The sequence below is a fragment of the Pseudopipra pipra genome, chromosome 20 (assembly GCF_036250125.1).
Source record: "Pseudopipra pipra isolate bDixPip1 chromosome 20, bDixPip1.hap1, whole genome shotgun sequence".
NCBI classification, from domain to species: domain Eukaryota; kingdom Metazoa; phylum Chordata; class Aves; order Passeriformes; family Pipridae; genus Pseudopipra; species Pseudopipra pipra.
Genome location: NC_087568.1, coordinates 4,440,183 through 4,453,506, shown reverse-complemented (window position 1 = coordinate 4,453,506; position 13,324 = coordinate 4,440,183). Strand labels below are relative to the sequence as shown.

The 13,324-nt window shown below is 52.9% G+C and overlaps 1 protein-coding gene across 1 annotated transcript in view; it reads left to right on the top strand.

The window, feature by feature from the left end:
• NTNG2 (netrin G2) overlaps positions 1-12,943 on the top strand; it is a 48,306-nt gene extending 35,363 nt beyond the window's left edge. The window contains 9 exon segments of the mRNA XM_064676845.1: positions 687-713; positions 2,582-2,728; positions 5,010-5,119; positions 8,141-8,174; positions 8,957-9,022; positions 9,466-9,540; positions 11,277-11,444; positions 12,099-12,233; positions 12,542-12,943. Coding sequence (XP_064532915.1) covers positions 687-713; positions 2,582-2,728; positions 5,010-5,119; positions 8,141-8,174; positions 8,957-9,022; positions 9,466-9,540; positions 11,277-11,444; positions 12,099-12,233; positions 12,542-12,765 — 986 coding nt within the window. The 3' untranslated portion in view covers positions 12,766-12,943.
• The last annotated feature ends 381 nt before the right edge of the window (positions 12,944-13,324 follow it).

Below are 13,324 nucleotides of genomic sequence, written 5' to 3'. Positions count from 1 at the left end.
CTCAGTCTTCTTCCTCCTCCCCACCCCAACTCTCTCTGCTGCTTCCTCTTCCCCACATCAACATCCTCTTCCTCTGCAGCAGAGGCAGTTCTCTGAAGCCCTCTCCTCTTGGTAGTCCTACCTCTTCTGTTGTTGCTCCTGTGCTTTATATTCATGCAGAGCTGAGACTTTCCGTGATTTACCCACAGCAGGGAGGAGCAGGGCCAAAAGCCAGAAGCTGGTCCTTGGATGGACTTTGGAGCTGGTGCCTTTGCAGTGTCCTGTGGAGCAAATGCTGCAGTGGGAAGAGTGTCCAGCCCTTCTTGCTCACTGAGAACTGGTTCAGTCCCTACAGCTTGTCCTTAGCCCACTGAGCCTCAGAGGATGTGCTTGTCCTTTGCTGGGCTTTAAGGGCAGGTCAAGGAAATGATTTAGAGAAAAAACCATCAGCAAAGGCCACGCTGGTTTTCCTTCCCCACATGACAGGCTTGAGATGCCAAGACCCCAGAGAGCACTGTCTGGTTGCTTCTGTGGTTTGACAAAAGCAGCTTTTAAGCTGTTTGTTGCAGCAAACCGATGTGCCCATGAGCAAGACCCCCACTAATTAACTGCTGTTTGGTCCAAGGTTGTGTGTCTGTGTGACCTGCTGGTAAGAGAGTTGGTGGTGCCCTGCTTCCAGTGACTGGGCTTCTTCTTCTTTTTTCCAGGTGCAGCTGCAGGCTCAGCCTTTGGCAGTAAGTAAAACCCAAACTGAAATGCTGGCATTTAACACCTCGGTGCATGGTCCTTGTGGATGTCACTAGGAGAAAGAAATATGGTTATTTTCTGTCCATTATCGTTTTCCAGGCAATAAGTCTTCCCTAATTGTGCCTCATTTTCTGTCTTGTCAAAGAGTCTTACATTTTCCTCCTTTGACTTCAGGAGCCTCATTTTGCCTCTTCCTCTGGCATGGTTTCCCCCCATGAGGTTCGTTAGTATGGCAGCCGGAAAGGAAATAAAAAAAGACTCTTCAAAATCACCAGCACTCGCTGTGAGCTCCCCCCACCCCTCCAGGATTGCAGGATTCTGCTCTGAGAAGGAGCTGGGTGTGAATTATTTGGCATAGAATCCAGTCTGGGTCACCTTGGGCTATCAGTAAAAAAACATATAGAGCATGTGTACATCTGCATGTACACGTGTATGTGTATGAACATATGTCTGTGAAGTGTCGGCAGCAAAGGCAGCAGAGCTCAGTGGGGATTTCTGCTGCAAGATTGATGGGATGAGAGGACTCCTTATTTAACAAAGCTGGAGGTAGTTTGATATCAAAGAGCCTGGAGTTTTGGGTAAGCAGAAAGCCTGGGTTTGAATTTTGTGGCTCAGAATTCCCCTCCAGAAGAAACAAATCAGAGAGCTGAATGAATAATGAATTCTTTGGTTTGCAGGCAAGTGGGAAGAATTGGAGGAGAAAGAGTTTCAGAGAAATGCAAATGCAATTAAGAAAAATGCACCTAATTGACAAGCGGAGGACAGGTTTTCTGGGTAAATGAACCATATTTAGATTTTAAGCAGTTAAATGCTTAAAATTTTCAAATGAAAATTAAAAGTCTCCCTTCAGTAATTTAGAATTAGAAAAAATAAATGTTTTAACAGTCCAAAATGTTCTTCACCTTCCTGGTCAAAACCATTTTGATAACTCTTTTTTTCCTCCCTTAACAAATCTTGGCATCCTCAGCTCTACCTTTGTTTCACTGGAAAGAGTTTCCCATCAAAATTTGCTGCTGGGGAGAAGCTTTGGGGGTGCTGGGAGCGATGTGCAGGAGGTGGACAGGAGGGATTTGTGTCCAAGGCCAGTTAAGGAGAGATTATTTAGCCTGCACAGGAGACTAGAAGTGACCTAAATTAAGTATTTAAACTAGCTCAGGGCTATTATGAAATTAAGCATGATAATCTGCATGAAGCAGTGGGACAAACAAGGACAGGAGGGCAGCAGGTGTAAGTTAAGTAGGAATTTGTGTTTGAGTGTTATTTCAGTTCGGGCTGTTGTGGTGCCACACTCGGGGTGGCTCCTGCCCAGCTCTGCGGGGGCTCCCTGATCCTGAAACATCCTTTAATTTGCAGGGTGCCAGTGGAAATGAACAGGTGCCAGTGATCCTGGTTGGTTTTGATGGTGCTGAGTAGTTTGGGGGTGTCAGGAGGGAATGGTGCTGGGTAAGGAGCACAGCTGGGCACGTGGACACTGGGCAGTGGAAGCACAGCTTGGGCTGGGAGTTCATTCCGCCTGCACCTCACCCCACCCCTGCCCAGACATGCCTTCATTTCCCCTTTTCAGCTTAATTGGCAATTAGTTTATGATAGAGCTGTAAGTATTTAAGCCAATATCTGCACCAACAGAGTAAGCTGATACAGGCACAGCCTCCAGCCCCTGCACACACACATACACACTCATGTGTGTCATAGAGCTGCCGTCGCCTTAATCCTCTCAGTGCCCCAGTTGTGACCATGCTGAGAAATCAGTCACCAGTTCAGCCCAGCAGCAGCAGCCTCGTGGGAGTGCAGGCTGGCAAGGAAACCCTCCTTTCCCCCCAGTAAGTGCCTCCCACCTCTTCTCTTTGCTTGTCAGCGTATGAGCGACCGCAGCGGGTAAACACCCCAAAAACCACCACTGCAAAAACGACCACCACAACAACGCCCACCACCACCACCACCACCTCAACCACCACCACCACCACCACCACCACGCCCCTACCAGCCACCACCACCCAGCCAGGTGGGTGCCACGCTCGCTGCCTCACCTGGAGGCCAGGACTCTTCCCAGCTCCTCTTTTCAGCTGCTTCCCGTGGGACTGCCGTGTCGGTGGCCCTGGATATCTGCTCTGTAGGATGATGATAAAGAGACATGGATAAAAATCACCCTGACTCATTTCACATCTCCCAGCCTCCAGGCAGCTCTGGTTTGCTGTTATCTCTATTCAGCTCCTGTCCAACATGAGCCAGGAGCAAGGTTTATGGTCCCTGTAAGCAGGGACAGCCACAGCAGGTCCACCTCAAAGTCAAGAGACAACCACCCCACGGGTTGCTGTCCCACCTCACCAGCTGTCCCTCTGTTACCATCAGGACAGCAAGAAGTAAAGCCAGGACTGGATGTGGGGGAACCATTGCTTTTCCCTTTTTTTCCTCTCAATTTTCTTGTTTTTTAAAAACAGAAGGTTTTCAAAATCCGTCCGTCCTAGAGCCACTTGGCAATGCTGTCCTGCACAGGGCTGGCACGGCTGCAAGAGGTGCTCTCTTACAGCTCCACCACAAGGCAGGGCAGGAAGGCAAGGAAGATTTTACTGTCCCATAATAAAGTTAAACCACACATCTCTCTGGAAGGAGAGGGGAACTGCACCCCATCCTGCTCCATCCCTGACCTCCTGCCAACATTCCCCAGGCAGCTACTGTACAAGCAGCCAGGGAGCATGTGGGGCTGCAACTCACACACACGTGCCAGAAACATCCTTTCCTAATTTCCAAAATCACCCCGTGGAGGAAAACTTCTGTCCTTTTCCTGGGGGTTCCTCCTTCCCTCCCCCTGTGAACAAGGAGACGGCGTTTTCGCTTGTCTTTTGGAAATGAGCAGATAAAACTTAACAGCAGGACATTTTTTTTAAGCTTCTCACAGGGGAATTAGACACGCATTCCTCCCCTTGCCATGCTTTCAGGGCCTGATATTTCCCAGGAGGACGTTTTACACCCACAGTATGTTAGTAACAGTCTGTCTGGGGGAGCTGCCAGAAGCCAGTCAAAGGGATGAGGAAACTTGATTGCATGTTTATGCAAATATAGATATATTCATGGAAGTACCCTGCTTGGGGAGTTAATCAGGAAGCTGAGAGCTTATGACCAACTTCCATGGAGTTGGAGTGACCCTGGAAACAAAGTAGAAGTCTCAGCTCTGTTAAGAAGTGTTCCTCACCCAGATCCATGCTGTACTTGTGCAGGAGGAGGTTCATCCACCACCCCTGCCTGGGGCTCACAGGGGCAGTGGTCACATCTCCATCCACACCAAATGCTTGGGGTCATTTGATTTTTATCCATGCTCTCCTGTAGCAACATTTTAGGGCTGTTTTTTAGCTGTGTACATGTGGGTGATGTGCTTAGTGCCTCTCTTGTGTCTGACTTGCAGTGCTCTGCCTTGTGTCGTACATCTGGCGTGGGCAGGACGCATCCGTGGGGCTGGGGGTGGTGGGGGGAAATCTCTCCTGCCAAACTGCTCTGAGGGACCTGAGAGACATCCTGCACCTTGGGGTTTATTCCTTCTCCAAAACCTGCTTCCTGGCCAGAGAAAATGTTTTCCTCATGCTTTCATTAACTAAGGGCAAGGGACAAAATTAATAGATGGCATCCCAGCTGACAGATCCCTGCCTGGATACAGTCAGGCCTGAGCTCCAAGCTCCTTGTCCCCATCCAGATCCCCACCTGTGCTTCTGCACAGCCAGGTCCCACCATAGAGTGGTGACAGTCCCTGGAGGGGCTGTCCCACATAAAAAGGCAGCTAGGGCCACCCAGCAGCTCAGGGACCTGCTCTTACCTGGGCAACATGCTGGGTTTGATGACAAAGGTCCACCTGTGCCCTTGACCAGCAATAGGGAATCAAGGCCCAGCTTAATTCTGATCTGCTTTTGGCCAGAGACGTTCCTCCTCTTCCCTGCAAAATGTAAAGTATTTCTTTAAACACTATGACATCCCCACAGGGTGCAGATCTAACTCACCTGGACCTCAAGGGAAAACATCCTGTTAAAGAGGTGAACCCTCGAGCTCCTGGTGGGACACACGTTTGCAGGAGACACAGTAACCCCAAGCAGGGTCAGAATCCCAAAGTGAGACACCCTGTTGTCACCCCCTTTCTGAGTTTTAGAAGCATTAAAATCCCTCCTTGCTTTAAAGCCACCTCAGTCAGCCAGGCACTTAAAAAAGTCCTGTCAGAGCCCTGCCCCATCCCCGCGCCGCTTCACCCTCTGACTGACACACTGTCTTCTGCCCTCTGAATTTCTTCTTCCCACCATAAGCAAGCGTCATCAGACCAGCCTCTGAGTTTGCTGCCTCTGTGCCCGTGACAGAAACACAGAAAAAAGCAGGTATTTAAAGCCAGCCCGACGTGTTTTCCCCCTTCTCCTTCGTGCCTCCGCACACTAGTGGGTAGCAGCAATGCTGCACGTAGGCTTAGAGGAGTAGATTAGATTTGGGTTGTCTCTGGGTTGCATGGATCTGCTAGACATCTGCTTCCTTTGGCTGCTCGTGGTGTTTTCCGTGGTCAAGGTGGAGCTGTGGTCGTGTTTGGAGGATGCTTTTGTCGCCTGCTGTGCGGTGAGAGGGGAGAGAAGAATGAGTTCATGGGCAAGGCCTGTGGTCTGAAGGCAGTTGAGGCTGCCAAAATGGGTAGAAGAAAGGGAAACTGCAGAGTTACCCTAAGGAGGATGAATTAAGTGCTATTCTCCTTTGCCTTCTGCGGTTCTGTTATTTCAAAACCTTCCTTGAAGCCTGTCAGATTCTTCCTTGCCATTTGTTACACTTTTCCTGTGTTCAAAATAAGCAAAAAAAATAAGCTTTCCCCCCCCCTCTCTGATTTGTGGCAGTTTCAGCAGTGCCACTTCACCTCTGGGAAAAACAGAATGAACCTGAGCCCTGCTTGATGGTTACGAGCTCCTGACAGCCTGGCTTTGTGGAGGTCCTGCAGAAAGGGGACCCCTGTTTATGTTTTGAGCAGGACTTTTTCAGGGCCTCCCACTACCCCCAGCACTGTTTGCCCCAATGGTTTTTGCTATGAAGTGTGACTTCTTGGTTCAGTTTATTCCACTTCTCCAGAAACCCACCAAGAACAGCGATTTCCATCAGAGCTGCCCATTGTTTCCCATTTGTACGACCTGGGTCTGGGGGCAAAACGTGTCTCTCCCCCTCCCAAAATGTAAAACTGTCCATTATGGCCCTGAGCTGCAAGGGAAAGGTTCTCAGGATAATGAGCATTAATAATTTTCCTGGCTCTGTAAATGTGATTGAGTGGAGGTGTATGTGAATGACTAAAAAGCAAAATGCCTCCAGGGCTGTTTTTTATTGTGACTCTAATTAAACCCTTGCCAATTTGCACCGGGCTTTTTTCATATTCTCTTTAACACCATATTAATATCAATTGGTTTCCACTTTCCAGCTGAAAAGGACAATGTCTATCACCTTCTCTTAGAGCTCGTCATTAAAATAATTATTTTTTTTTACTTTTTCATTCTGTATTGTTTATCATCCCCCTGACAAGGCTGGGAAATCACATTTTTCTCCTACTCGGGTTTGTCCTTTGAAACTTGGCAAGGATCAAGAGATTTTTTTTTTTGATTTTTTTTTTTCCTCCTCCTCCTTATGTTACCCAACTGGAGCTCGAAATTAATAATATGGCTTTTAAAATTTTTAGTCCTTGGTTTGTTTTCTAGCAAACCTGAAGATTGTTACCAATACTGAGGAGCTGGGGAGGGGGATGGAGCCAGTGGGGGTGAGGGTTTGCAGGGAAATCAAACAAGTGAGCTATAAATTTCTCACTGGTTTAATTTCCCTGCAAACTGGCATTTTCTGAGGGAAGGGCAGAGCCTGAGGGAAGGCCTGGAAGTTGGGATTAGGAACCAGGACTTGGTGCCTCCGTCCCAAGACACCTGTGCTGTTTCTCAGCGCTGTTATTTCAAAGGGGTGCAGAGCAGGTGCTGATGCAAACACAAGAGCAAACCCCTGTGTGTTGAGCTGGGCTGAGAACAGGCAGCTCAGCACCTGCTGCCATCCTGCCCCTCCCAATCCAAGGGCTTCCCAGCCCCTCCAAGCCTGAGGACACACTGGCCACCCTATGCCAGCAGCAGTGCTGGCATCAAGCAGGTGCAAGAACCCGAGTGGCACAGGGTTGGGGTGTTTGGTTTGGGGCTCTGGCTCCCCCTCGGGGTTCTGCAGGGCTGCTCGTGGGACACCAGCCCTCCCAGCACACCCAGTAACACAACTTTCCCCTCTGATCACTCCAAGACTACACCGACTTGTCGGCGGCTGCCCCGCTGCAGGTGGGCTCTCCCCCGGCCCAGGCTGGCCCAGGAGCAGAAGGTAGGAGCCACTCAGTGGCTGAGCTGGGTCCTGCCAGTGAGAACCAGCTCCTGGTGCTCTGAGAACGCTTTAGTTTCCAGCTCTGAACCTCTGCTTTCCATGCCTCTCTCCTCCTCCACCTGGGAAAAAGCTCAGGGTTTGTCTGTGCCCTGCACGCAGCTGGGACTCTGGTGAGGCTGCTTTGAGCCTCGGGGTTTAGTCGTGTACATGAAAGATGAGGATGGTAAGTGGTAGAAGGGATTGTTCACAGCTTGCTGCTGGGGTGAACGGAGAGGATCATGGAAATCCTGTCATCTCCCGAGACCGGAGTCTGTTTGTAGAGCAGAATCACTCTGTAAATGGATAAGCCTGTGTTGTCTAGAGCATAGATGCCTTCTTGTTCTCCTGAGTGACTGCCTAAGGTGAGCTGCTCCTGGTGGGAACCCTGGGGGGTTTCACACTGGCTGTCGAGGCTGAAGCTTCTCCTCCTCAGTGTTCCCACCAGCACACACTTCAGCAGCTGCCCACTGGTGCTCAGCTCCCATTTCCCACCCAAGATCCTGTAGCTGCTCCTGCTATAGACACTGGCATCACTTCCAGTGCAGAACAGGGCACCCTGGGTCTGTCTCTGGCCTCACAGAGAGACAAAGCTGCATTTGGTGCATTAACAAGGGATAGAGCCACACCACAGCCATCAGGGCTGGGTGGTGCTGACAGTCTGTGCTGAACCAGGAGGGCTGTGCTGAGTCCTGACAGTGGTCTGCAGATTTGGCTTCTCTCCGTGCTTGGGCAATGTAAAGACCACATGCCAACACTCAGCCACCCAGCAGCTCCCACAGCCTCCCCTTAGGAACACTTTCCCTGTCTCTCTTCACGCTCAGAAATGTTAATTTTCAGGAGGCTTTGTCTCTCGTTCCTGCTTCAGCACATCCTCAACCAGCTACGGCTCCGCCCACCTACCCTAAGACCTGCCTAGAGCTTCCAGTGTCCCTTTGCCACCTTTGTAAGCAAACAAGGGGGGATCTGTGTTAAATCTGATGTTCTCTCTGATGCCACCTGTGATGACCCACCAAACACAGCAGCACTTGGACGCAAGCTGAAGCCCCCAGACCCTCCCAAGAACATGCGAGGTAAGGCTGTGCCCGTCCCCAGGGTCAGGACAGGACAGGTTTCTCCCTCAGTGCCATAGGCCAGGACAACCCACCTGTCCTCAGCATGACCATCAAATAATCTAGTCTCCTTCTTGCAGAGTCCATCTCAGCTCAGTTCTGCTCCTCCAGCCCCATGGAGGTCTCTTTGGAGACATGTTTGGGGTGGGAGAGCCCATGGGCTTCTTTGGGAAGGGGTTTTATGCCATGGCCAAAGTCAGTTGGACAAGGTTAATTGGGCTGATGGGCTGCTCTGGCCCATCAGGGCCAAGCCTTGTTAGCAGATCCCCCTGTTCCCAACAGCCCGTGGAGCCTCCTCAGAGCCATGACCCCCTTCTCACTGAGGGCTGTTGCTGGCAGGACGTGACTGACACAGGTGGTTGTAGCTGGCAGTGCCCACCCAGCGCCTCCCTGAGCCCCACAGCGCTTGCAAGGGCTCGTGTTCCACAAATAAACAGTGAGACCCCTTCCCAAACACCCTGTGGGACCTCAGTGCTGCTCCACCTTGCCCCTCACTGGGGTCACCAAAGCGCAAAACCCCCCAAGCACCAACAAAACCCCATCAGCTCGATGGCCTTTACCCCCAGCGCTGGGTCATTCCATGTGGGACAGGGGTCTGGCTGGCAGCACAGCCCCCAGAGAGCCCTATCCCGGCTGGGGCAGCCCCTTGCCCCGAGGAAACATCCCAGCCCAGCCGTACTGGGCTGGCCCTGGGAGCCCTCTGCCCACCACAGCGCTCAGGCGTGTTTTGTCCTCTGGCGTAGCGGCTCCGAAGAGCAAAGCAGGGCGCACAGCACACTCTGCAGGCAAGAGGCACGGCAAAAAAACAGGTACGTGCTGCTGGGGACGGGCCAGGCTGGGGCAGCACCTGCTCTGCGGGACCCTGTAGCACCCCCTGCCAGATCCCACCTCCATAGCACTTTTCCTCCTCGCAGCTTTTTGGTGGTGACCACCACCAAACACAATAGATGTTGGTTTTAAGCTGTTTAGACTTGTAGATCCTTGTCCCAACCAACCCAATCCACACCACCGAAGGTGCATAAAGTGGGGAGGAAGATGTGTGAGTAGCTCCTCCCAGCTCTGCAATAGAGCCGCACATGGAGTTTTTCATGCATCAAACTTCGAGGAGGGGAGAAGAAGAGGAGGAATTTAGCAGCTCCCAGCTCCTGGTGCAGAAATAGAGAGGGGTGTTCCTGGCTTGGCATTGTTCTCGTGGCAGAGCTGCTCGTGGTGTTAAGCAGTGAGAAAAAGCGTGTCTCTGATTTCTCTTAAGCGTCCTCAAAGAGCTCAAAACTCATCCGGCTCAAACCAAACTCTGGCCCAGTGGCTCCTATCGAATCATACAGAGGTAAGAGGAGGGAGGGTGGTGCTCCAGGGCTCCTTGTCTTCACTCAGGTGATGTGGTCCAAGAGACTCAGATATGGAGAGCATGGGGAGGGTCTGGCTATCCAAGTCGTGGTTAGCTGTCAGTTGTATGTAGGAGTGCATCCCTAGACTGCAACAACACTTGGGAATTGCAGACACAGTAATTTGAGCTGAAATTCTTTGGCTATTGGTTGATGAGGCAGAAGTTGTTTCACAGCAGGTCAAGATTACAACAGACTGCCAGCTCCTCCTCAGGCAGCTGTGAACCATGGGGAAACCTCTGCCCTGCTTCATCTTCCTTGGTCATCATCTCATTGATACAAGTTTCCTTCTCCAGTTGCATGTGCATGGCAACCCACACCCTTCCATCCCATCCCTCTGCCATCCTTGAATGTTTAATGTTACTTGCCTGGAACAAAGTCCCAGCTCTGAGCTTTCCTCCTCTCCAAAGGTTGGGGAAGCTCAGACTTGGATGACACTATTTCTTCCCACATTATTCCCTGCCCATGCTGGCTGGGAACCTCCTGACCAGGACAGCTGGGACATAAGGGAACCAAGTCATCTCCTTTCCTCCTGCATTATCTTTTTAAACTCCCAGTAAGATCCAGCACTTGGATCTGACACTGCAAGGTTGTCACCGTCCCAGGTCATGGTAATAAAAAGCAAACACAAGAACCACATCATGCAATTTCTCTGGCTACAAATTCAGCCTGGCTGGTTGTGTTCTAACATGTGCCCACAGCAGAGGGAGGTCAGCCCTGGGGACAGGAGCAGCGCTTGGCCAAGTGAGGGTGGCATCTCCCACCCCACCAGCTGTGCCAGGCAGCCCTGCTTCAAACCTTCACACACCTGTCCACCAGCTTTTGAAGGACCCCACCCAGGCCACACTGCCTTGCACAGACTCATTTTAAGCATTTAACCTGAGAGTCATCACCCTTCTCAAGCAGCATTGGCTTGGGAGACACAAGGGGTGTGCTGAGAAGGGACACAGAGGGAAAAAAGCCAGAGACAGCAAGGTTTTACCTGGACATACAGCAGCTTCAGGTCCACCTGAGCACCCTCTGCCAGCTCCATCCCATGGGCCAGTGCCCTCTGTGCCCAGCAAGGCAGAGGCTTCACCAGGGCTCTGCACCCCAGCCCAGCTCCTCATGGGTCCTGCAGCCTCCCCAGAGCCAAACCCAGCTCTGCTCATTAACAAGGCAGCTGTGTAATTAGCACCTGACTCCCCTTCACTGCCTGCTCCCACAATTATGCAGTTCCTGAAAGAATCATAGAATCAGCCAGGTTGGAAAGGACCTCTAAGATCATCAAGTCCAACCCTTGTTCCATTACCACCGTGGTTACTAGACCATGGCACTAAGTGCCACATCCAGTCTCATCTTAGAAACCTCCAGGGATGGAGAATCCACCACTTCCCTGGGCAGCCCATTCAAGACATCATGTCCTGGGATTGCCAGGGTCTGGCTCCACACCCCAAGGGGACAGAGACCCTCACCCTGCTCTACTCTCTGAGCCATGACTTCCAGCCCTGATGCCCCCACGGTGGTGAAGAACAGCCACCACTGTGTGCACTCATCCTGCCCAGCCCAGCGCAGCGTGGGCAGTGGCCATGACATTCCACCCGGGCAGGAGCATCCCCCGGTGTGGCTCCTCTCCTCCGTCCAGCGGGAGGGAGGGTGTGCCCAGCCCAGCTCCCCAGGTCTCTCGTCCTCTCCGCAGACTGTGAGTGCTACGGGCACTCCAACCGCTGCAGCTACATCGACTTTCTGAACGTGGTGACCTGCGTGAGCTGCAAGCACAACACGCGGGGGCAGCACTGCCAGCACTGCCGCCTGGGCTTCTACCGCAACAGCTCGGCCGAGCTGGACGACGAGAATGTCTGCATAGGTGAGTGTGCCAGCCCCGGGCAGGGCCGCCGGCCTGTGGGATGGCTCATCTGGGTCCTCACTCCGTGGGGTGGGCTTCGGTTCAGCCCCTGTCCGGAGGATGGTGTGCCCACCTGTGCGTTCCACGAGGATGATGGTTATTACAGTCTGTGCAGCTTCCCAAGGGAGCTCTTCCCTGAAAACAAACCCCAGATAATATCACAGAATCACAGAATGGTTTGGGTTGGAAGGGATCTGCCTTAAAGATCATTTCATTACAACCCCTTGCCATGGGAGGGACACCTTTCCACTATCCCAGGTTGCTCCAAGCCCTGTCCAACCTGGCCTTGGACACTTCCAGGGATGGGGCAGTCACAACTTTTCTGGGCAACCTGTGCCAGGGCCTCACCACCCTCACAGTAAAACAATTGTTCCAACTGGATTCAGATGCATTGCTGAGCCAGGAGGGGCTCAGCTCCAAAGAGGGGTGGCCTTTGCACCCGTGGCTGTTTGCACTATCAGAGTGTCTCAGGCCTCCATGTCCTTCCTTGGTCTGTAATGTCCCTCCTGTAGCACATTGCTGGGCTTTTCCAAAGTCCCCAACGCCTCCCTCAGGGAATGGGCATGCACAGAGGCCCCAGGCAGGGCAGGCTCTGACCAGAATGTCTCTGGCCAGAATGTAACTGCAACCAGATCGGCTCCATGCACGACCGCTGCAACGAGACCGGCTACTGTGAATGCAGGGAAGGCGCCACGGGGCCCAAGTGCGACGACTGCCTGCCCAACTACTACTGGAGACAGGGCTGCTTCCGTGAGTACCGGGGCTGGGGAGGCACGGGGACGTGGGGATGGGTCCAGGCAGGAGGGGGATCTTCAGCACTGTGATGCTCGGGGTGGAGGGTGAGCAGATTCCAGCCATTCCTCCCAACTCCAAAACGACTTCGTAGCTTTGTCTGTGGAGTTTGCACCTCCCACTGTGTTCCTCTGGCCTTGGAAGTGCTCTAGCACTATGAGGGTTGGACAATTGAACCGCTAGGAGCTAAAAGCTTCTAGTTCCTACTGCAATCAAGGGGTTTAACACCCACACCCTTCCCTCCATCCCTTCCTCTCGCCTCGTAGCCAACGTCTGTGACGATGAGCTCCTGCTCTGCCAGAACGGCGGCACCTGCTACCAGAACCAGCGCTGCATCTGCCCCGTGGGCTTCAAGGGGGTGCTGTGCCAGCAGTCCAGGTGTGAAGTGGACAAGAAGGACTGTGATGGTGCCCCCGGTGTGGGCAGCAGCCTCGGCACGGTCGCCCTGGGGGTGCTGGCCCTGCAGCTGCGTGCCTGGGGGGACCTCTGACCCCGCAGGGTGGGGGGCCCAGCCCAGGCACGTCGCCCGAGGGACCTGGGGAGCCCAAGGTAACGGGTGGCTCTCCCCACCGTCTCCTCCGCCTTCCTTCACGCTAGGACTTGCACAACTTTGGGCCCACCTTCCCAGCAGAGGTATCCGCAGAGAACCCGGGGCTGGCTCCTGCCCAGCTGGGGTGGCCCAGCCCAGAGCCGGCTGTGGAGTGTGGGGACTGCACCAGCCTGTGCCAGGGGCGTGGGCACGTCCTTCTCTCTGCACAGGGACTCTCCTTCCCTGCCCCACACAGGGCGAGCCGGGGCCAGGGCCGCCAGGGCCCTGCTGAAATAGTGCCGCGATCCAAGGGAGATTTTTTTTATTCTTACTTTCTTTACTTTGGTATAGGCTGGGGTGTTCTTTTTATTTTTCCTCCTCTTAGTGTCCTGTTTCGAAAGAGCCTGTCATGACAACTCCGGAGCCCCACGACACAACAGGCAGGGGAAGGGGAGGGAGGGAAGGGGGGACTCTGGTCCATCCCTGCTGCATAGTCCCACATCCCACCATCGGCCTGGCC